The sequence below is a fragment of the Micromesistius poutassou genome (assembly GCF_964030765.1).
Source record: "Micromesistius poutassou genome assembly, chromosome: 6".
Classification (NCBI taxonomy): domain Eukaryota; kingdom Metazoa; phylum Chordata; class Actinopteri; order Gadiformes; family Gadidae; genus Micromesistius; species Micromesistius poutassou.
Genome location: NC_140276.1, coordinates 19,104,174 through 19,129,389, shown reverse-complemented (window position 1 = coordinate 19,129,389; position 25,216 = coordinate 19,104,174). Strand labels below are relative to the sequence as shown.

General features: G+C 46.7%; 1 protein-coding gene across 2 annotated transcripts; it reads right to left on the bottom strand.

The window, feature by feature from the left end:
• Positions 1 to 936: 936 nt before the first annotated feature.
• slc44a1b (solute carrier family 44 member 1b) lies at positions 937 to 25,216 on the bottom strand (the record flags this gene model as incomplete). Of its 2 annotated transcripts, XM_084469035.1 has the most annotated exons (16): positions 937 to 960; positions 2,159 to 2,260; positions 4,149 to 4,385; positions 4,889 to 5,026; positions 5,815 to 5,898; positions 6,676 to 6,832; positions 8,012 to 8,180; positions 9,049 to 9,235; positions 10,113 to 10,270; positions 10,658 to 10,747; positions 13,308 to 13,477; positions 13,841 to 13,934; positions 15,442 to 15,578; positions 21,410 to 21,552; positions 23,326 to 23,415; positions 25,163 to 25,216. In XM_084469035.1, the coding sequence occupies 16 exons, from the start codon at positions 25,214 to 25,216 to the stop codon at positions 937 to 939; spliced, it is 2,034 nt and encodes a 677-aa protein (XP_084325161.1). The 2 variants fall into 2 exon arrangements, with proteins under 2 accessions (XP_084325161.1, XP_084325160.1); XM_084469034.1 differs by lacking the exons at positions 937 to 960; positions 25,163 to 25,216 and adding an exon at positions 24,197 to 24,236 and having other exon boundaries at positions 1,754 to 2,260.

Here is a 25,216-nt window from a genome sequence, read left to right as displayed (position 1 = left end):
GATAAGAGGAGTGAGAGTGAAAATGTAACCAGACCCGGGCAGAAAAATATTTGTTCAAGTAGAGATCCATAGACATGATCCACTCGATGTCACTCTAAAACTCCAGCCCCACTCAACCCTTCTGGAGATGATGTACATGTGTGTGAGTGTTTCTATGTCAATAGAAAACTAAATCACCAATTCTGTTGAAACCACTACAAAGCTGCCATACCTGCATCTGGCCACTAGAGGGAGCTCAAGGAGGAAGTTAGTCTTATCTCGATCAGTGCAGCCCAACAATTCAAGAAAGTTTAAAAGAGGCGGGAGAAAGAAACTCAGAAGTCCGTACAGTCAGTTTGTGTTTCTACATACAGTACAGAGAAGTATTACGCTGCAAAAACGCCCTCGAACCTCCTCAATCATTCTGGTATAAACACTCGACACACAACGACACGAGAGAGGGAGTCATTTCTATCTCTCCATGGCGTGTGATGCAGAGTCTGGGTTACTTAGTAAAGCCTACGTACTCACTGATGTATTTCAGTGGTTGATTAGAAAACACAAGTCTAAGAAGTGCTCTCACGATTAGGTTGTGAAAATAAAAATACGAACCAAAAAAAACGACACCTCCGACCAAATATACTAGTTATTCGCTATGCAGAAGGAAAACAATAAACAAAGGTGACTCAAGACATATTAGTACAGTGTTCCAACTAGATGGCAATCGTTTTTAGTCTTATATAAAAAAGGACATCACTACGAAAAATGCATCAGCCTTTTTTAAAATATGCAGCGCTTCAATATAAAGTGCTTCATTACATTGTTATTATTTTTTTTTACAGTTTCTTATTAAAATATTGTATTCCCTGGAGTGAAACCATAGTAAACATGTTACACATTGGTAAAAATAAACATTTTGGAATGTCTTTTTTTGTAAGTCCCATTCTGTGATTTTGGTCAAGCTGAACTTGTTCCTGGAGCCTGAGAAAGGAAAGCGGGATTCCGGTTTCATTACAGATTCAAAACACACAAAGCACGCTTCACATCAAACTCAACTCAAGAGCTGTCCGGTTAGGCGTGAGCGGCGAGGACAATGAAGCTGGAATGACGACGGGAACGGGATGAAACATGGAGGGCGATGGTGTGATGGCAGGATAAACGAACGAGGAAGATAAGGAGGAAGGTGTGTAGGGTGACTCCTCTGTTTGATCCGCGAGGTACTTTAGTCTACCTGTCAGGCAAGGTGCCACTAACCCTGCTCCTCAATGAGACTAATCAGAATAACAGCACCTGCCAAATCAATAGAACAGAATAGAATGGGAATTCTTTATAGAACCATGATTGAGATCCAATTCATGCCAGTTCTAAGACTCTTAATCTATATCCATAAGCAGAACACTAGTTCACTTACCAGTATGTCGGTGTGAAGTAATGGTCTACACAACAACTACCACACACACATACCTCACGTCCGTGTGCTCACTTCGCCACTTCCTCTCCAAAACAAGCACCATGATAAGGGAAGGCACAAAAAAAGGATCCACGTCTACACAGTAGCACAGTGTGTTGGCGCAAACACATGCAAGATAAAGACAAACGATATCAAAACAAAGTTAGAAAACATTTAGTCCAAAACAGACAAAGATTAGCGGCAACGGCGATGATGATGAAGATGATGATGATGATGATGTTGATGATGATGTTGATGAGTTAGCACGGGAGCATGCATGCAGGCGTTAGTCAGGTCCCCCCTGAGCATGCTTTGCGGGGATGTGTGAGTTCCTGGGCATGCGTCAGCTAGCCGCTGCTAGCACACGGAGGCGAAGGCTGGCTTGGCGGAGGCCGGCTCGGCGGGGCCGGTCTCGGTGAGCGCGGAGGAGAGGGCGGAGTGAGGCGCTTGGAGCAGGGTCACGACGAGGAAGAGGGTGGAGGTGGGGATGTAGACACAAAGGAACAGCATCATGTCCTGGCTCAGACACAGGATCCATGTGCTGTCCTCCGTCAGCACCCAGTCCAGCAGTACGCCAATCAGAAGGTAGTACACGTGGAACTCCTGCAGCACCTCCCATTCTCCTCCGCCTCCGTCCAGACCCTCGCCCACCTCCTCCTCCTCCTCCTCCTCCTCCTTCAGCTCTTCCTTAACCTTGACCTTAGCCCCGCCCATGCCGCTGTCACTCACCATGGGCTTCATCTCAGCTCCTTCCGACACCACAGCCTCCTTCACACGGCTCCGCCCGCGTTCCACCACCCGCTCCAACCTCCTGCTGCTCTCCACAAACTCCTGCAGCCGCAGCGCGGGGGGGCGGTAGAGGGGGGAGAGGAGGGGGGGGGGGGGGGGAAGAGGAGGAAGAAAAGGGGAGAGGAGGAGGATGAAGGGGGGAGAGCAGGATGAGGAGGAGCAGGAGGGGGGAGAGCAGGATGAGGAGGAGGGGGAGGGGGGAGAGCAGGATGAGGAGGAGGGGGAGGACAAAGGGTGGAAGAGGAGGAGGGAGGGAGGAGGAGAAGGAAGGGGGAGAGGAGGATGAGGATGAGCAGGAGGGGGGAGAGGGGGGGGAGGAGGGGGAAGACAAAGGGTGGAAGAGGAGGAGGGAGGGAGGAGGAGAAGGAAGGGGGAGAGGAGGAGGACGGGGAGAGAATGGAGGAGGAGGCAGGGAAGGGGGCATGTCCGTTCAAAAGAAGAGAAGACTTAAGTCAGAAAACATTGAGAGGAAGAGGTGGTGGGCTGGTCAGTTGGATACAATCAGGAGTGGAGATCAACCAACGTCCTTGTGTTATGAGACTGGCTGAAAATGACATTCTACATTATGCAACAGTTAATTTAAACAGAATTAAGGACCAGTTTCCATTCTGCGTTTCCATCCAGGGACTTTCCCCAGGATCTACAAACCATTAGAGGAACTGTAATTCCTGCAGAACCAGAGTCTAAATTAGGTTCCGGGGACATTATTTGACCCCCAAAAAAGTCCCTGCACGGGGGCGGCAGGGTAGTACTTTCGAAAAGAACAGGAACTTCTCTAAGCATTTTTCACAAACAGTTTTGGATACCAACTTCCTCCGAAAGAGTGATTAGTCTTTTAGAAACAACAACAACAAAACTAGCATCTCTGAAACACGGTTGTATTAAAGAATCCGCACCCACTAATCATAATCCCCCTCATTCCCGTACTACTCTTCGCTAGACAACGTTGGACTTTTGGTCTAAAAACCTAACTCCATAATAAGTGAATTCTCTGAATAAATAGGATATTTTGATAAAAGCACAGAGCTTACGCTCATATCCAGTGGCTTCAGGATTGAATCCATCAGACTTTTTCACTGCCTAGAATTTGTCTCTTCCTTTAGAACGTGGTGGCAACACAGAAAACAATGGGCTGAAGGAAACCTTTAGTTCCTTGAAAATAAGTTCCTGGGAGTAAAGGTTCCCGGTACTTTGGGTGTAAGTGCGGCTGAATTGACAGAAAGCTTTAAAAAATGTTTTGGCATTTTGAAGGATTCAGTGGTTGTCTCCTAACGTAGGCTTGTGATCACACACACACACACACACACACACAATCAATCCCATAGTAACAGGCTGCTGAGACATCGATTCTTAAAAATATGTTGAAGACCACCAAGACTGTAAGTGTAACAAAGGACTTATAGACCACTCAGACTAACTGTGATAAAGGACTTGAAGACCACTCAGAATAACTGTGATAAAGGACTTGAATACCACTCAGAGTAACTGTGATAAAGGACTTGAATACCACTGAGACTGTAACTGTGATAAAGGACTTGAATACCACTCAGAGTAACTGTGATAAAGGACTTGAATACCACTGAGACTGTAACTGTGATGAAGGATGTGAACACCACTCAGACTATAACTCTGATAAAGTGTGTTAAAGGACTCTAACTGTGTCAAAGGACTTGTAGAATACTCAGTCTAACTCTGATAAGGACTTGAAGACCACTGAGAATGTAACTGTGATAAAGGACTTGAAGACCACTCAGTCTAACTGTGATAAAGGACTTGAAGACCACTCAGTCTAACTGTGATAAAGGACTTGGAAACCACTCAGTCTAACTGTGATAAAGGACTTGAAGACCACTCAGTCTAACTGTGATAAAGGACTTGAAGACCACTCAGACTGTAACTGTGATGGACGCTGTGTGCCCCTCCCTCTCACCATGAGGGCCTTGTCCATGTAGAACTCCTTGCCCGGCGTGCCGTCGTTGTACTTAGTGTCAATTGCGAAGCAAAGGAACAGGACGTCGACCACGATCTCGAAGATGGACAGGAAGCAGTGGGCCACCAGGAAGGAGAAGAGACACACGATGATGAGGGGGAGGAGCCACTCTGCAAAGTCCCGCTGGTAGTTGAGCAGCAGCACGCCGGCGAACGCCGTGGACGTCACGATCAGCACCTGCAGGGAGGAGAGGGCGTGGCCACAGAGAGGGAACGCTGTGGTGACTCACTGCTCTGTTAAACATGCCTACATGTAGATTTTTTTCTTTCTAGATTGTCTTGACAAGATTCACAGAAGTTTCCTATACAAATAAACGTGCCCCTCCCATCTTTCCATCCATCCATCCATCCATCCATCCCCCTTCCCTCTCATCCGTCTCATCCTTTATCTTCCATATTTCCGTCCCATCCCTCCTTGCCACCAGCTTTCCCCTTCTCCACCGCTCCGTCCTCCATACTCTCACTCATACTCTCCTATCCATCGGCCCCTTCTCTCCCATCCATTGGTCCCTCTCTCCCATCTATCCCCCTCTCTCCCATCCATGCATCCCTCCCTCCCTCTCTCCCATCCATGCATCCCTCCCTCCCTCTCTCCCATCCCTCCAACCCTTCTCTCCCATCCATCCAACCCTTCGCTCCCATCCGTCACTCCACCCCCGTCTCCTCCCATCCCAGCCCTACCTTCCCCAGGAACAGGACAAAGTCGCCCACGGCGTTGATGGCCGCCACCCTCAGAGCGTTCTCCACCAGGATGACGAAGGCGTCGCGGGCTGACGTGCAGAAGCTGGTGCTGTTGATGGCGGTGGCTGCGTAGGCGTTCTATAACCCAGAGGGACGTAGAGGAAATGGGAGGACTGCTGAGTCACAGGTATCAAGGGAGCTTACATCCGAGATTTTTCTTCCGTCTGCCCAGCCATGTGTGGTGGAGATTAAATGTCTTGGTGTGTTTGACAATGACATTCATTCAAAATATATTCAAAATATATAGTAGGAGAGGAGAGTGCAGTGAGACAGCAAAGTTGGTTGAAAGAGTGAGGGAACAACATGTATTATACTACCGCAGATCAGAATCGAACCACGTATCTGCCTATGTGGTACATAGGCTATCTGACAAGGACTTTTAGCATGTTCTGGTGTACTGTATATCATGGCTTTATTGTATACCATTGCCATGTGTGAAATCTGTGAATAGATGAACTGTGGTCAGATCAGGGATTATGTGTGTATAACTTGTGGGAGAGGGGGAAAATGGTTCTTGCAAACATGCAAGCCACTTTTGTAGAGCGTTTTGGCCTCATGTGTGTCTGCGAGAGAAAGACAGCGAAAGCGAGGAAGGGAAATTAAGAGTTTGAGATGAGACAAAGTGATAAACATGCGTAGGTAATGAGGATGAGATCAAAAGATCAACGAACAAAAAGGAACAGGGAGCCAATTGGAAGAGAGAGGGTTAAAAAAAAGGATGAAAGTAAGGTAGAAAAAAAGGACGCATAAACACCCAAAATAAACCAACCCAAAATGAAAACACAGAGCCAAATGGAACGGAACGCAGTAAAAAAGAAAAAAGCATGACAGAACCCCGAACAGAGCGAACTAATTGGCGGTGGTACCTGATTGAGATAGTTGAGGCACTTCTCCAAACACCACAAACAGCAGATGCAGGTCTTCAGCAGACAGCGGGCACACGCATTCTCCTTACATAAAGAGAGCGAGAGGGGCAGAGAGAGACGGAGAGAGAGAGCCAGGAAGAGTTAGTCGGGCAGATGATTAATGAGGAGGAGGAAAGAGAGCGAGAGGGATGAGAGAACATCAGAGGAGGGAACCCAGGTTTGTCACTCCAGAAGCTTCCCGCCGTCTCCCCTTTGAAGACACAACCAGGAAGGAGAAGAGCCCCCTTTAACTGGCGGTTTTTACGGCTGCCGGTGGGGTGGCAGCAATGTTCTTTCAGACCTCAATTATTGTGTGTTCTGCGGTGACCAGAGGTGCTTGTTCCGCGGTGACCAGAACTTCCTGGTTGAAAGAGTAGAAACTCCTTCCCACTCTCGCTCGTGCACTGTCTGGATCATTGGATAATTAGCACAACACGCTAGCAAACTGAAGGAACTGCACGGGGATGTGAAAACCGTAGACTGCTTCGATCTCCCCGATACGGCCCGACACATTACCCTCGTGAGGAGGAAACACGTGACCCTGAGTGTGTAGTTCATTGGTGCCCGCAGGTGATGGGAGCTCTGGTCCCGGTTCTAAGGCTGACCATATCAGTGAGGATACCACGGAGTTGACAGGTGTGACAGGTGTCTAAGTCCAACAAAGTGAGAGGGGCAAGAAGACTTGTTGATGGCGCCCTTCTCGATTCTAATTGTAAACATCTGTCGCGCTCATTTCTGTATTCATATGTAAAGCATCCATATATACGTACATACTGTACCCCAGGGGTTGAAACCCACACGGGGCCACCTGGGGGAGCGTACCTTTCCTTTGAGCTGGTTGTGGAGGTACATGAGGATGAGGCGGGGGACCTTGACCAGTGTGATGATGAAGGAGCCCTTGGCCACGGTGCCCAGGTGGTACCGGACCAGTCGCAGCACAGACGACAGGATGGGCGTCAGCGGGAGTCGGTTCTTATCCCTGAGCGGGGAAAACGACAACATGAAGTGACATTGATTCCCGAGAGCAGTGTGAGAACTGTTGGACCCAAAAGGACAGGGTGAATAACTTCTGGCGTCAACAGGGTCAGGGTCTTCAAGGAATTGTCGTAAGCAAGAAACCCGTGATATGCACTGAACCAGTGACTGGAGCTGAGCTGAATTCTCTAGACTCAGAGCCATGGTTACAGCATCTATTGTCACGGCATCTCTGTTGTTACAGTATCTCTCCTTAGTAACTGCATCTCTCCCTAGTAACAGCCTCTATCCTTATTAACAGCAGTTTTTCTTGAAAGTATCTCCATCATGCCAGCATCTCTCCCTCATAAAAGCCTCCCTGGTCTCCCTGGTGTAAGCATATGTCCCTGACTACAGCATCTCTCCCTGGTAACAGCATCGGCCTCCAATTACAGCAACTCTCCCTGGTAACAGCATCTGTCCCCAACTACAGCATCTCTCCCTAGTAACAGCATCTGTCCCCAACTACAGCATCTCTCCCTAGTAACAGCATCTGTCCCCAACTACAGCATCTCTCCCTAGTAACAGCATCTGTCCCCAACTACAGCATCTCTCCCTAGTAACAGCATCTCACCCCAACTACAGCATCTCTCCCTAGTAACAGCATCTCACCCCAACTACAGCATCTCTCCCTAGTAACAGCATCTCACCCCAACTACAGCATCTCTCCCTAGTAACAGCATCTCACCCCAACTACGGCATCTCTCCCTAGTAACAGCATCTCACCCCAACTACAGCATCTCTCCCTAGTAACAGCATCTCACCCCAACTACGGCATCTCTCCCTAGTAACAGCATCTCACCCCAACTACAGCATCTCTCCCTAGTAACAGCATCTCACCCCAACTACAGCATCTCTCCCTGGTAGCAGCATATCTCCCTGATAACAACAGCTCACCCTGACTACAGCATCTATCCTTGGTTTCAGCATGTCTCCCTATTAACAGCATATCCCTGGTAAGAGCATTATCCCCCTATTGACAGCAGTTTGTCCTTGGTTACACAACCTCTCCCTAGTTACGACACCCCTGCCTGTGTACAACATCTCTCCCCCGTTAGAGTCTCGACCCAAAGTAAAGCACACGATAGTCCGGTACGGCACAGCAGGGTACGGTGCGGTACACTACGTCAAAGCGATGGCCCACCTGGTGAAGTAGTAGGTGACCACGGCCCCAGCCACCGTCATCTGCTGGCAGGCCAGGATGAACTCGCTGATCCACACCAGGCCCACCGCGTGGTACCAGGTGAGGTACTGCAGCGTGCCCGTCAGGCGGAACTCTGTGAGGCCCGTCTCCTCGCTCTGCTGCGGGTTCCCTGGAGAGCACAGAACCCAGCGCCGCTAGGGTGAGATGGGACAGGCCCACCAATCGACTGGATGGAGCAAACCGAGCGGAGGGAAACACGCCAAACGCAGACGGACCGCGGAGAGCAGCATCGGCTGAGCGTTTAGGTCTTTTGTTGCACTTTGCTAGAGTTGGAAGAAAACTGGTGAAGCTTAAATTGATCGATTATTGCCTGGAATGAATTATGAAGTGCCCACGTATGCAAGTAGAGTGACTACAAATGCAGTCCATTTACCCAGCAACACACACACACATTCGGGCTGAACGATTTGGGGAAATAATCTAATTGCGATTATTTAGACCAATATTGCGATTGTGATTTAGTAGTGATTTTTCTTTTTAAAGTTTGTTATGTTCTGTATTCTTCAACAAGCAGTAAATCATTCTATAGTATGATCAACACAACATTGAAAGCAGTGAACAACTGCTCTTTCCTTTAGGCCAGGCGTATGTGTTGAGATTAATTGATATTATAACATCTTTATTTAACTATTGAATTGTAAAATGAAAATAAATACATAGCGCAGCCTTTGCGATTTGCAAATCGCATTCTATTACATCTCAATGTCAGTTTGAGTTCAGCCCTAACACACATACACACACACACACACACACACACATCCAGAAAATCAAACACATCCACCCACTCACCCACCCACACACACCTACCCACCAACACCCACACATACCCACACACACCTACCCACCAACACCCACACATACCCACACACACCTACCCACCAACACCCACACATACCCACACACACCTACCCACCAACACCCACACAGACAAACATTCACACACACGCCCAGTCCCGCTGCCCCTGGTGGTGACGTACCGGTGGTTCCGAGGAACAGCAGCACCAGGACCCAGTAGATCCAGAAGACCAGCAGGGCCAGGAAGGTGCAGAAGGGCTGCAGGGTGAGCAGCGGCAGGTGGATGAACACCTTGCCCGCCACGTGGAACAGAGCGATGGTCAACGCAACGCGCTTCCTCATGAACAACATCAGCAACAACAGGATCACCTGGAGGACGCATGGGACAGAGAGAGAGAGAGAGAGAGAGAGAGAGATAAAGAGAGACAAAAGGATGGAGAAAAGAAGGGAGAGAGAGGCAGGGAGAGAGAGAGAGATAACACAAGATAGAGGGACGGAGGAGAGAGGGAAGAGAGGCAGGGAGAGAGAGAAAGAGATAAAGAGCAATAGAGGGACGGAGGAAAGAGGGTAGAGAAAAGCAGGCAGAGAGAGGGTGGGGCAGGGAGAGAGAGAGAGATAAAGAGAGATAGAGGGAGAGGTCGAGAGAGAGGACAGAAGAAGGGAGAGATGGAGAGAGAGGCAGGGAGAGAGAGGGGGGCCCAGAGCAAGGGGGAGAGATAGGGAGAGTAAGACAGAGGGGGAGAGAGAAAGAAAGAGGAAAAGAGATAGAGAGAGTAGGAGAGAGAGTGATTAGGAGAGAGTAGGAAAGGGAGAGATTCAGAGAGAGAAAAGTGAGACAGAATACAGGAAGTTAAAAACAGAACGATCAAAGCATTATATCAAAGGCAAACACTCAAAACGTGATACTTTCTTTTTATTGAATATACAAACTGCTCCACGTTTTGGTTAACCGCGTTAACTGGATAAAACAGGATAAACCGTGTAGGAAAGGATTCAAATAAGATAAAGCAGGAGAACGGGATACAACAGGATGGATTGAAAATGATAGAACAGGATAAAAAAGTATGGATAGAGCTGGATAGAGCAGAGTAAAACAGGACGGACAGAACGGGGTAAAACAGGACGGACAGAACGGGGTAAAACAGGATACAACCGGATACAACAGGACGGAACAGGACAGAACAAACAAACGGTTCTTCTCACTACCTCTTATTAAACATTAGACGTGTTGAGGGTGGAGACGTACCGTGAAGACAGTGGCGGAGGTGGCGTAGACCAGCAGCGCCTGTCTCTTGTCCAGGTCTAGCTCCACCTCCTCGCTTGTTTCCTTGGCGACTCGGGGAGCGGTGGTGTTGGAGAACAGCCGGTGGTCGATGTACAGCCACCAGAGCACACTCGTTCCGGCTGAAAACACATCAACCGCACGGACCGCTGTCACGTAATGTCTGTCAAATGAGCGTTTAACTAGAATTATCACACAACCTTTAATGCACTTACTGAGAATCAAGACTTTGAATGTAGCATTGGGAATAATTGGTTTGGCTGACTTTGTTTAAGGTAACCAGGCATAAAATGGATTTTCTGACATAAATCTTTTACATCAGATGTATTAATGGCCCTTTGGCGAGAACCATTAAACCAAGACATCTGAATGGCTTTTCTGTCAAATCAATTCCCTCAAGGTATCCCTCGTTTTCTTAGTAAGTAAAAAAAACAAGACATCTTTGCGGTGGAACAGGAAGTGACCCCCCCCCCCCCAAGACTTGGCAGTCCTACGGGAAGTGAGCTCACCGAGGGAGCCCAGGACCACCGCAGCGGTGAGGATCCAGACCAGCACAGCCGAGATGTAGCGGATGATGATCATCAGGATCATGGAGAGACCTACAGCCAACAGAGAGAGACACGCCCTCATCAGCCCTACAGGGTCTGGCTGACATTTTTTGTAATTGTTGCAGATATTTATGAAAAACTTGTGTAATGTCTTTTGCAATGATTTGTGTGGTTTTTCTTTTGTTCCCCCAGTCGCATGATCCATTTCTCAACACCACTTCGGCTGACATTATAGTCAATTCATGTTTCTTGGACGTTTTTTGGTCATCATCATAGCTATGGTCCAGACTAACAGCAGAAATAAAAGTCTCCCTTTCAAGTAAATAACAGCAATTACCTGTCATTTCTGTAGCTCTGAATGCAATCTATTGGCAGTCTAAGTGCCGACCAGATTTCATCCTGTGCAACATTGCCACTTTGAAACCGTTTCCAAGTTCACACAACTTTCCTCTCACAAAATAGCACTTCTTGAACTGATATACAGCAGACAACTCGCTAATTGTGAACGGAACAGCTTAGCACTTTGTAGCATTGTAGTCATTAAGAATGTCGCAAACTTCAACCCCCACACAAACGTGTTTCAGCTGTTGTCTTTGGCCTCCTGGCCAAGCCGTCGTTGCAAACAAGAATCTGTTCCCAATTGACCTGCCTGGTTAAAGATCGGTAGAGTCAATACATATTTATTATACCACCTCCCCACCAATCACCATAACAAGTGATCTGGTCTCAAACCCTCCGGCTCCTAGCTGCGTAACGGCAGGGCGCCGGGCTCCGCCCGCCTCACCCTGGGAGCTGCTCTCCAGGAGGACGCTGACACAGTGACTCAGCGCCTTTTAATTTCCACGGAGCGCTGCTATTTCCTTGGCTGCCGCTGCTGCTGCGTGATCTGCCAAACGGGCTCAAGCTCAGCAACACAGCAGCGAAACAGCAGACACCACCGTCGTTAAAGGGACCACGGCACCCTTTCTCCACCTTGTGCTGCGGCCTTGGGAAAAGCATATCGATCACAAGTCAGGGTCATTTTTCTACGGTTATCTGTGTTGTGGTCCGCCAGCTGCGTCCAGCTAGATTAGAACGGCGGCGAGAGAGTAGCCGAGGGTAACTCTTTGTTGATTCAATTCATCCTGTTCTCGGTCATGATAAATGCTAAATGGACTGCGTTTTGATACCACTTTTCAGAGCAGTGGCCACTCAAAGAGCAGTCAGCCATGCGAGGTGACAGCCGGTCGGGCGGAAGAAGGTAGGGCTAGGTGTCCTTCGGGGACACCAGGGCCAGCCGGGAGGACTGGACCAGGGGATGAGGCCCTCATTGTAAAAACGCATCTAGCTGTAGAAACGCTGTAGTACATATTCCAGGCCTGTATGTGGCGCTGTTTCTCCAGCAAAAAAAAGAAGAAGGCGAAGTGGCGCGTGCGCGTCAGGCCTGCGCGCTGTATACAAACATACAGTCGAGGAGGAGAAACCGAAGAACAACAACAAAAGCAGTTGTTAAACCTTGTAGTTTGAGCAGAAAATTTTTAATGTACTGTAATGTATGTTTTTAATGTACTGTACCGCCCAACGTGCAAGACTTTTTTTTACACAAAAATCGTATCCATGTGGACAGGGCCTGAACCAACAACCTTCCGGTGGCCAAACGACCTCCACTACCTGGTGAGCCACACACTTTACTACTGTATCTCGCTGTAGTTATCTCTTTAGTTAAGTCTTCTCATGGTCAAGAAGTGTGTCATCTTCTTTTTGTTTAAAACAACATCCTAAATGTTTCTTTGATTCAGAATTAATTTCTTGTTCTTGTTGGGTTGTTTCTCTCGATAGACAGTGTATATAGTTGTATTGAATTGTACTGAATCCACTACCAACAAACCAACCCAACGCACGATACAAGAGACTATTTTAATACATATTTACTGCATTATTTACTGCATTTTTGCACTGTATTTTGCACTACAATCAACCGTGGCTGGTACCACTGCCACTTCACTGAGGTGATGTGGGTGTGGGTGGATATGTGTGGGTGTTGGTGGGTAGGTGTGTGTGGGAATGTGTGGGTGTTGGTGGGTAGGTGTGTGTGGGTGAGTGAGTGGGTGGATGTGTTTGATTTTCTGGATGTGTGTGTGTGTGTGTGTGTGTGTGTGTGTGTGTGTGTGTGTGTGTGTGTGTTAGGGCTGATCACTATACATTTCTGTTTACATTTCTGTTACTTATTGGTACTTATCTTTCTTACTTATTTTCACTTATTTTATATATCTTTAATATCTATTTACTTTATATTGCAGTGTTGCTGCTATGTGTGTGTGTTGAGGTACCTAGCATAAGAATTTTACTTTTGTGTACAATAATAATGTAATAAAAAGCGATTCTGATTCTGATTCTGTATTGATATCTGGGGCGATATTTACCATGTGACTGTTTAAAAGTGAGTGTCTAGCCCAGATGTATGCTGGACATATCACCCTACTAGTCCCCACCCAGGTAGCATTACAATGCATTTTTGAGATGTCACAGGTTCCCCCGAAAATTCTCTAGGTTTCCCCACCCAGCCAACCAGTTCGGACGCAAGGTGAAATAGGCCTGCATGGGTCCTTGGAGAACCACAGGTCCTGCTCACCTAGAGCCAGCAAACAGAGGCCGATGATGATCTCCTTGCTGGCCATTACGCCGGCGATCAGCCGGTGCAGGACGCTGTTGTCGCTGACGAACGTCACCACCGCCTCCGCAAATTTAGCGTAGCAGGAGACATCCACGGGCGTGCAGCGGTTGAACACCGGCAACGCTTTGCTGAGAGAGCCAGGGAGCCAGGGCGAGAGAGAGAGAGAGAGAGAGAGAGAGAGAGAGAGAGAGAGAGAGAGAGAGAGAGAGAGAGAGAGAGAGAGAGAGAGAGAGAGGGAGGGGGGGGGGTGGAGGGAAGGACAGAGATATGCAGATGAGGTTGAAGGACATTGCTGACTTCTAAGCTGTAGATATTTGATTACAGGACATTTTTGGATTGAACAATTTTGAAGGGTAAAGGTCCCTTTATATAAACAGACTGCCATGTTATTTGTTGCCCCTAGCAAAGCACTGCCAACTGTGCCACCGGCACAGACAGATGTTGATTGGATTAAAACGATGTGCGGTAGTGCGGTCTCAACCCGTTCCTACCTGGGGGGAACAGGAAGCTTGGGGCATTTGTCGAACCTCTCTGGGAGGCCAGGGTACTTATGCCCAGCCAGCTCGTAGGAACACAGCTCCGATCCTGGAGGAACCACAGGTGTCAGTAACACGCATGACAAACCACCGTTATACTGACCTCCTCAGACATTTAGTTGGATAAAATAAACGAGGGGCTTAGTGTAACCGGGTTAGTGAAGAGGTTCTGTATTCTTAAAGGACCTCTATTTTACCACTAGGCGTGAGCTTTGATATTTACTACCATCCACTGTGGACATCACCAGGGGGCGTGTCCACCCAGACTCATGATGGATTGCTCGACTCCCACGACCCCACCTGCCTCGTGGTTAAACATACCTCTCTAGATTCAGGATAGCTCTGAGTAAGACACCGTTTACCCACAGCGTTAGTTGAGTAAGTTGGGGGAAGGCAGAAGGGAGACAGGGAACCATAGTTCCAGCTGAGTCACACACTGTCACATGACCTCCCCCCCCCCCCCCCCCCCCCCCACCCCCTCCACAGGCATCTTGGCCGTGTCGCGGGCCAGAGTGGAACTAACAATAGGAGCAACACAAACAGAGGTGGGACTGGACTTAACGCAGCCTTTGTTAATGTACTGTCCACACAGAGCCCACTGAGAACATCTGTGTGTGTGTGTGTCAGTACATGTGGGTGTCTCACGCCTGAGCTCTGTGTGTGTGTGTGTGTGTGTGTGTGTGTGTGTGTGTGTGTGTGTGTGTGTGTGTGTGTATCATCCATCTAACTTAAGGCTGTTCACCCGGCTGACCCCTGAACGCTTCTGCCTCTCTCTCGCTCTCTCTCTCTCAGCACCAATGGCTCCTTACAGCTCCATGGTTTGCCACCCAACGCTATCACTACAGAGGAAGAGATTCCTTCTGGGAGAGAGAGGGTGGGGCAGAAGCTCATCAATAGTTTGTCCACACCTATGTAAAAATAAAAAACTTCAAAATTTCCCCTCTGGGATTGATAAACTTAATCTTATCTAATACTAATCTAATCTAATGTAATTATCTAATACAGAAAATGATTCATCAAGCATTTCATTAATTTACACATTGTTATGCTTCCTCCACAGTGAATTTTTTCAATACCCATCATGTTAATTAATCTCCACCACCTGCTGAATTGACTTGTGAGCCGCCTGCTGCACTAATTAACCAATGACAACACCACTATTGGCATGGTAACCACCATTATATGACATCATCAGCTGATTGATCGTTCAGCGCATCTCAGCCATATATTGAATCCATATCCAATACCTGGTAACCTTCACGTACTTCAGTCATACTCATGACCATATTCAGGCTTAGATCTAAAAAGTAACTAAGCTGTATTCACGAAGGCTCCTTGTATATAGTGATGCTGATGATATAGTGATTTCTCTTTTTGTGTGGTTTGACGTTTTAATTCTTAGTTCCGATTGCTTGTTTGCTTCTTCCTGGAGGTCTGAACTTCCATCGTGTCACGGACGTCAGTGAGCGCAGCGCGTCGTTCTGTGGACGCGCACGGGACCCCTGACCAGGACGTGGGACGGGTAGCGCACAGTGTTAGTGGAGGGTGTGGCTCACCGTTGAGCATGGCGAAGGTCTTGAGGTCCTCGTAGGTCTTCATCTCCTCGCCGGGGCATAGTGACACGCACAAGGCCAGGGACTTGATCTTCCTCTGGACGATGTCGATGTTACAGGGGTCCAGGAAGAACACGTATCTAGGGGCAGAGCAGACGGACGGCCACGATGAGGAAATCTGAAGCTTCAAGTAGATCATTATTATTATATTGTTTTGTTATTGATGTTATTGATGTTAGAGGTTGGAAAGTGAACTCAGATAGTGGAATTGTAATACAGGTCATTACGGAGCAGGTAGGGGTTAGACAGTGAACTCAGAAACAGGTCATTATGGAGCATATCGGGGTTAGACAGTGAATGCAGAAACAGGTCATTATGGAGCATATCGGGGTTAAGCATCTTGCTCTAGGACGCCATCAGGTTGTTTGAGGACATCAGGGATGGAACCTAGTACCTTATGACTGGGAGTCAAACACACTTATCACTAGACTATCTTAACCCACTAGGAGATAATGAAGCTGTGGGCCATTAGCTGGCATTAGCTTGGCTGGTTCTATTTCTCCGGTAATGTTAGTAACGACAAAACCCGGTATGAATCTTTGGATCAAACAGGAAGGAAATGTGGAAGAAATTAATATTGCCATGCTTTCATAAAACATTTACTCAACGATTAACGAGTGTCTGGGTTTTCTTCAGTACACAGGCACAGGCAAGTATACACACACACACACACATACACACACATACACACACATACACACACACACACACACACACACACACACACACACACACAAAGTGAAGGGGGGGCAGAGTATGAGCAGTGGTATGCGGTGGTAACATCGAACGAAGAAAACGTTTTGATTCAGTACATGGCTCAGCAAGGTAGGTTTCATTGCTCTCGACAGGAAGAAAGACACAAGCATAACACTTGGCATTTAAAAACCAAAACTCCCCCATCCCACCTCCAGTAGGACCAGCCAAAGATATTAAGGAGGAAGGTCGGCATGCCAAAGGTGGGGAGCGAGCGTGTGACCAAAACACAACAACAAACACTATTGGAGCGCTGACCCACGTCGCCTCGGCCCCACCGCCCTGCCTGCCCCCCGCCCACTGTGTTATGACTCCAGGGGCCAGACAATCATTCCTTCATGGAGAGATGATGATAAAATGCAGTGTGGAGAGAGAGAGAGAGAGAGAGAGAGAGAGAGAGAGATAGAGAGAGAGAGAGAGAGAGAGAGAGAGAGAGAGAGAGAGAGAGAGATGAGGCCATCATCCCAGGCACAGAGCCAACAGGGGGGGGGGGGGGGGTTGGGGGGCTTATAATGGAAGGCTTCATGGGAGGTCATCTGTCTGACACACTGTACAAGCAAATGGGCTGGCCACACACCGACAACAAACATAAACACACACAGTTGTCCTGTGAATTGTCCCATGGGCTAGAGAAGGCAGACTGCAACATGAAGCCAGACACATGCAGACACTTAGCGGTGGTCACACTTAAATAGATAGGAGCCAGCTAGGTTCTGTACCTACTGCCACGTAAACAAAGGTTCTGTACCTCCTGGCCTGGAAACAAAGGTTCTGTACCTCCTGGCCTGTAAACAAAGGTTCTGTACCTCCTGGCCTGGAAACAAAGGTTCTGTACCTCCTGGCCGTAAACAAAGGTTCTGTACCTACTGGCCTGTAAACAAAGTTTGATCCCTATAGATTCTGAAAACCAGGTTATGCGGAGCTAGTGTGGGCCAGTACACACATACACAATCACACCATAAAAACAGCATCTTAATGTATGCACATACATTTATTTTTCATATGATGCATGTGATATAGGTTTGAGTTTGGGTTTTATTTGTTCTTGTAAAATAACGGGCATATTGTCTGAGATCTGACAGCCTTCAAATGAGAGAAGTAGAATATCTTTATTTCATCAAATAGCAAATGGGTTTAGCACAAGAGAACAACAAATTAAGAAACTGAGATTTTGATTCAATCTCCAGCCAAAGGAGATTTCATCACAGATTTGAAGGCATCACTGTGTCTCTCAATCTTCTCCGTCTCTGGTTTCTGTGTGGCTGTAGATGAGATATTGCCTCTGACATTGCACCAGTTCTGTCAAAACAGAACTCAGTTTGTGTTGAATTGGACCAGCCATCCTCATGGTCCAATCTGAGCTGTAAAGGGGGTTTTAACCATCTGTATCCTGAGGCATTTGTCAAATTAAAGTGAAATTACAGTAATGGAGGAGAGTACTGCACTTTTGTTTATGATTCAATTGTGAGCTTGTCCTGATAAATAGAGGCCTATATTGCTGCCAAATAAAAAAAATAAACTATACAATGACAAAAATGACAAATGAAAATGTACAGAAAGACAAAAAAAATACCAACATCCAATTAACTATCATGCATGACACTCACATCAAATGAGTGAGATCTCAGTGATGGACATGAGATCGACTGACAGAGAGAGAAAGTGAGGAGGAGATATGAATGACAGCTGTGTGGACTCTAATTGAACCCCAGACAGCTGCTGCTGCACCAGCGTGCAACCAAATACCACATCCTCTCCTAGCGATTAGGCCGTGCATGCGTGTCTGTATATTTGAGTGTGTGTGCATGTGCACGAGTGAGCGTGCATGTGTGGGCGGCCGTGAAAGTGCATGTATGACGTGTGCGAGTGTGTGTGTGCGTATATCAGGGTCAACATGTGCTAATGTCTCCTAATGTCTGTTTAATGTGCTGATTAAGGAGCAGTGGCGCATCTCGTCGCCCACGTCCAGAAGACAAAGGGACACACACACCCACACGCGTGTGCGGTGCGTGTGTGTGTCATTGTGTCGGAAACGATGCCATGCAATGGCTGACATGAGGCCAAGTGCTCCCACCCCCGTAGTGGCTGCTGTCGCAGCTGCTGGTGGGAGTTTTCAACTTGGCCAATGGAGGAGTCTAAAAGCAGGTAATGCAATTCGACATGAGTCCGCTTGTGTTTACCGCGGGTCTGAGTGTCAGCCGCGTCCAGACAGGGAGAAGAAACACGGACCCGCCCCCAAGCTAGATCGTTATCCGTTCGAGCCGCATGCTCAGCATGTGACCACCTCCACACACACACACACACACACACACACACACACACACACACACACACACACACACACACACACACACACACACACACACGCAAATAGCCAAGACACCCTCACCCTGCTACCTAATGACCTAGAAGGTCACTGCATGACACTTTGAATAAAAAGACAAAAGTGTATTTAAAATAAATATATTAAAATGACCTACACGATATAACTAAAGACATGGGTACATAGGAGCATGAGCATGTTTCTTTTTAAATACAGTGAATTTATCTATGACAATTTAGTACCTGTAATTAATAGGAAAACCTGCATCACAACCGCCATGAGCCACCCACCCTCCTCACGCTCAATGGTACATCTCTACCACGGACACACACACACACACACACACACACACACACACACACACACACACACACACACACACACACACACACACACACACACACACACACACTGAATTACATGTAGTAGGGCTGTGCAAGTCATCAAATTTTGATCGTGATTTAGATTTTTGGGTCAAACGATCTCCAAACTTATATAATCTAGTTTGAACTAAGTATATTTATTTCATTCATTAAATGTTTGAGAGAAATTGCAGAACAGCTGGATACCTATTTGGACATAATTTTTTATTTGAAGATTTTCTATGGAGATTTTCTATCTCTTCACATTTTTAGGAAAGAAATGCTGAATAAATGCACAATATTTTCAAAAATAATCGTATGAATAATCGTGATTTCAATATTGACCAAAGTAATCGTGATAATGTTTTTTTCCATTAACGAGCAGCCCTAACATGTAGGCATTCTTAAGTAGGATGGCCCTGCCTGCTCATTAAAGAATCTAAAATGATGCTGAATGATGGACGGTAAATGGTTTCCTGGTTGCCATCTTCTGGTTGCCCACCTGAAGGGCCAGTGGGGGGTCTTGGAGCATATGGGCCTGCTGGCTGCGGTCTCGATGGAGCCAGAGACACAAACACTACGTCAGGGAGCTAAAAACACCACCACCACCACCAAGGTCATGACGAGTAAACAGCATCAGGAAACTGTTGTTTCTGGATGCAGAAACAATTCAATTAATTTAAAGTTATATTATAAATAGTATATTATATGTTATTATATATATGCTATTATATATATATATGTGATTATATTTTCTGACAACTTCATAACCATTTACATTTATAAAGTAATGTAGCAGACAACAGAGAACTCTTGCCACTAGCTTAACCGGCAACTACTTGTTTACTAGCAAATTGGGCGTTGTGGTCAACATTATTTTTGCTCATTATCATATTGTTGACCACCCTGATTTCAGCTTTACCATAGGTCTCTGTTTGAGAGTGACTGGCCCTTTAAAACACCGCCTTTCAACAGATGAAGGGGATTATGGGAAATGGTGTTTGGACAGTTGGCTCCAATTCCTCCCAACATCAGCACATCAGAAGCCATCTGCTCAACATCGGAACCAGCTGGCCGAAAAACTAGAACAACACAATCCTTCAGACGAAACGAGAACAACTGCATGAAAAATAAATGAAAAGTACAAGAGGACTTAAAAATGAGAAAAAGCGGAAGAGAGCGAAAGAGCAAAGAGTAACATAAAACAAAAAAAAGGTGGGACAGTTAAAGAAGGAGGTCATTGGAAGTAGAGCGGAAAATAAAAACAGCGGGACAGGACACGACAGGAGCGGAAGAAGAGAGACAGAGAGACTGGTGGAGAGAGACAGAGCAAGAGTGCCCCAGTGAGATGGTGACCCAGATGTGTCTGGGTGTTGGATGTCAGGTGACGTTGTACACAGGCAGCATCTGGCTGCCACGGTTACAGCCAAACTGTCCTCCCCTACAACCTCTTCATCTTGTGCCTCGAGCCCCCCCCTCTCCCCAATCTCTCTCAATGCGTTCAGAAGGATGCCACTGTCGTTTTCCTTCAGCCCTCTCTCCACCTGGAACGAGTGTCTTAGTGTCTTATCGCCTCTTGTCCTCCACCTGCTCTCCATCCTGCCGCTTCATTAAAATGTAATCTAATCAGAATTCTAAACATGGTGAGGAGGAGGAGGAGGAGGAGAAGAGGGGGTTGGTTGCTGAAGTTCTCAAGGTGAGCCAGTCACCTCACTGGGAGCTACCGAAAGTTAAAAGACCCTTCTGCCCGTCTCTGGCTCCTGGTCCTCCTCGTCGGCCCTCCTCCTTCCCTCCCGTCTACCGCTGGTGGGAACCACGTCCCTTTTTACCAACCTTGCTGATTCACTGCACAACCCGTAGGCTTAGAGCAGGGGCGGAGCCAGCACAAAGCACATTGAGAAATAAGAGATAACTAAACACCAAAAAGTAACGATGATTACATAGACGTCTCTGAACACGGTGCTTCTTAAAGTGAGGTACGTCAGGGCATGCAGTGTACAGCGATCAGTGCCAAGCTTCCCCCGAGCAAGGCAGTTTTTGTTCTGCTCTACTAACAGAGGTGGCCATGGCTAAACCGAGTCATTTGACTCAACTTCTCCAGTCAACTCCCAGCACAGCCATGTACCAGCATCTTGGATCTGTGCTTCTCACACGGCAGCTTGTGGACCTGGTGCAAACGCAGAGTCACTTTCCACAGTTGACTTCACACTATTCCTGTGAAATCATCATCGCTGAATACCTCTACCACGTACCACAGCCACATATAGTCACTTGAAAGAAACTAGACAGGTTTCATGTTTTACATCCTTGAAACACAGCTTGAGACCGGACTAGAGTAGATTCTACTCAGAGCCATTAAACTTCCTCCCAGGCTGTACTCACTGAAACCAAAACAACGCCAAAGTCCAGGCACTCAGTAAAGTGCGACCAATGGATGACAGCAACAAAAGCGATAAACAGAGCATAGACGTACTGCCGGTCTTGGTGGTCAAGGCCGCTCAGTCGGACCCCGTCGATGGGCTCGTTGCGTTGTCCACACGTGTTGCCGTAGCTGTCGTAGCCGAAGACCAAGCGTGCAGCGCCCCCCGTGACGATAGTGTAGCTGCAGATACAGCCCTGGAGCGGGTGAGACGGAACGACAAAAACATGTTAGCATCACAGAAACTACAGTAGAAACAACACTGGCCAATCAACAGAGATAGAACACAGATAGATTGATGCAATCTGTCCCTGTAAATATAAAATAGTTCAATCTATCTTAAAATATCATAGAAAACTGTTGGTTCAAACCGTTATATTTGCCATCATCACTGCACAAAATAAAATGGGTAAATATTAGGTTGATTATGCCCTTGTTCCTTGTGAATTATACTCAGCTGGATAAAGATTTAATGACTCGTTTTGAAAAAATATTACCTATAAATAATAATATATTATTTAAGCCAATGGGATTTTTGGAAAAATCTAGCATCATAGCAATATGACCTTGGCCTCTGTTTTGATGGTCGATCTGGTGTCTTTGTAATTACTAACTTCCTCAGAATAACTGACTGTTGATAATATAACCAGTAGGTTTGTCAGTAAGGGTTCCCCTGCATACTAAATTTAAAGTAACTCAACGACTTACGAATCCGACGCTACTCATTTTAGCTGGTTGGTTGGATAAGTCGCCTTATCTGTTCTGTGGAGTTGACATTTCACTAGCGGTCTTCATCCAAAGTCTGTGTCTGAATGATTTAGCAGAAATACATTACTACAAAACGCCTGGCTCCAGGCTGACTTTATATTTAGAGGACAATAGCAGATGTCCCATTAGGTGTGTGTGTGTGTGTGTGTGTGTGTGTGTGTGTGTGTGTGTGTGTGAGATCTCTGAGAGGACAGTGGAAGAGCTTTCATCTCGATTCTCATTCATCTTTTAAATCCTGGAGTTTTTTAGACTCCGAAACAGTGCTGCACTCCTTCCCAACCGCAGTGTCAAGAATATACCGCTCCTGCCTAGGCTTTGGTTCATTCAGAATAATTGTATTATCTTTAGGATCGTAACAACAGTGTTGTACTTGTTATTAACCGTTGCTTGAGCTTTTAATGAAATTGTAATTAATTAATTAATTTGTTAATTAATGAATAAAAACACGAGTCACCATGCAAATATTTATTTGGCAAATTAAGTTTGCTTTACTTCTAAAAATGTAGCTTTACATATGCCTCTAATGGATTTGAATGTTGGCTTTTGATGACAACAATCTTGAGATGGGAAGGGAACAAAAACAATTAAATTGAAAGTGCAAAAGATAAGTGACATTGTGTAAAGGAGATGAGTGATGAGTTAGTACAGGAGCAACAAAGCCTGCTGTTGTTAGGTTAACAGCAGCTACAACAGCTACAGCCACACTCGTACAGTCTGATTAGTTACAGTAGAGTCGTGAGTAGAAGAAGCCATTCACATCCATTAGCGAGAAAACCCCAACATCGACACCCTGTGTTTACCCACAAGATATAACCAAGCTTAGTGGGGAAAACATTATCTTATACCCCAGTTAAGGTATAAGGATAACGTAGAATGGCTCCTTTGTTCAAAGTTAGGCCCAGTATGTCTGAGAGCAAATACACAAAATGGCCAAACAAAAGACTGTTGTAGACCTATATGTTATTGTGTAGCAGCCTATGTAACGTCTAAGGCCTATATATAAGCTACCTATTTGTAAGCATTTCCCAATCAAGTGGAAAAAAAGAGGAAACATCATTATCTGCCTAATTGAATGGGTGTTGGGTCACATGTATCGATTAATCAAGGCCTTTCAGCGGGAAACATCGGCTTCACACACACACACACACACACACAGACACACACACACACACACACACACACACCAGGCGGTCCCCACTCACCATGCCCACGCAGAACACCGTGAAGAGAAGGAACCACGGCAGATCCGTGCAACTGCGGTCCTCCAGAGGTCTCCATTCTCTCCGTGTCCTCTGGAAGACACAACAACACAGTGACCCCTCTTCCTCAGGTAGAAGATGGTGTGGGCACCTTATGACAACCAAAACGACCTAAGGGGTGACCTGTAAACTGGACAGTTCGGTTTTATATCCGCTATCATCCACTGTAAGAAACTTGTCTCGCCTTACATCAAAGGGTTAGTTGTCAACATGGCAACAACAAAAAAGATGTATGTGGGACATCGGTCCCAAGCCATTTAGGCTTATGGTCATCATTGGCATGACAAAACCTCCAACATCCGCTGAGCGACGGCAAATGTTTGTTTACCATACAGGATCTAGCGGACGGGGCTATTTCTAGTCGTGGAAAGCTGCACGCAATGGGGTTTAGTAAATCTCGTCTCCAACGCCGCTCTATCCTGCGATCGCAAAAACACACAAAGAGCTCCGGATACACGGCGCGTATGTAGACACGTAAGGCGTGATTAAACGGCCCATTACCACCAATATTAACCGTTAGATCCCCATTCCTCTAATTGGATTATGGCTGGTTATATTCCAGGCGGCTAATCTCCACGCATTGCTATTTATTGTTAACGGGTTAAATTGGTGCCACACACACACACACACACACACACACACACACACACACCACACACACACCACACACACACACACACACACACACACACACACACACACACACACACACACACACACACACACACACTTAAGGCTGCATTTCCGTACGGTGTCGAGGGGAGACAGCACTTGGACAAGGGCATGGAGGTAGAGGAGGAGATCCGTGTCTTACCTCAGCGCTACCGCAGCATCCCATTGCAGTCAGGGTTAGGTTTGCGGGGAGCTAAAAGCTACAGCACACGAAACAATAACCCAAACTTGCAGGGGAGTTGACGGGAGCCTATACGTTTGCCCTGCATGAATTGCGCAGCGCCAAAAACGGTAGCGGCTTTCTCCAGGCCAATTCCCCGCCCGTTAGGCCGACACGAGCAGATCCCGTCCAGAGCGCATGCTGTGTCCCACCTTGCTCCGAGCAGGTATGGAGCGGATTAATAGTTTAGGATTTGTCGCACCACCACACTTCCTGGTGGATTGTGCAGGTGCAGCCGGAAAAGGGATGTAGCATCCATTCATCTCATTGAGCATGCGCAGTAGCCGCGGCGAGATAACGGGATGATGGTGGGACGTCGGTGTGTGCGACCAATAGACCTCTCTCTGTGTTTCCCCATGGTTCATCCCCGTTCGCAAGTGGTCGAAACCTTCTAGTTCTCAGAAAGGATGCAAATAAAAAATAACTCGAACCAACTCCCGCAAGTGATTACTAGGGAAACCTATTCTAGTTTGTTATAGGCCTATAGCCATGCAATCATCTGTACACAAAAGTAAAAAAAAAAAAAATCAGAACTCACTCACAACACTCTAATTTAGTTTATATTTAGAAATGTTCCTAACTTAAACCATCTCAGAAAATAACATGAGGCAAGGAGCCTACATGAGCCATTGTGTTATAAAACGTGCACACGTTTGACAACCTTCTGGAAACATTTATTAACAAACATGAAGTAGTATAATTACACACACACACACACACACACACACACACACACACACACACACACACACACACACACACACAGCCAATATAGAAAAAACACTACAGTCAACCGTAACATTAGAAAAATGAAGACATTCGATGTAATAACTTTTGACAGAAGTAAACAAAAATGCATGTGACTGCGACCATGGAGGCGTCTCTTACCCTCCTCCTAAACTCTTCTTGATGGGATCCCGGTGGCAGTCTCTTGGGGTCCAT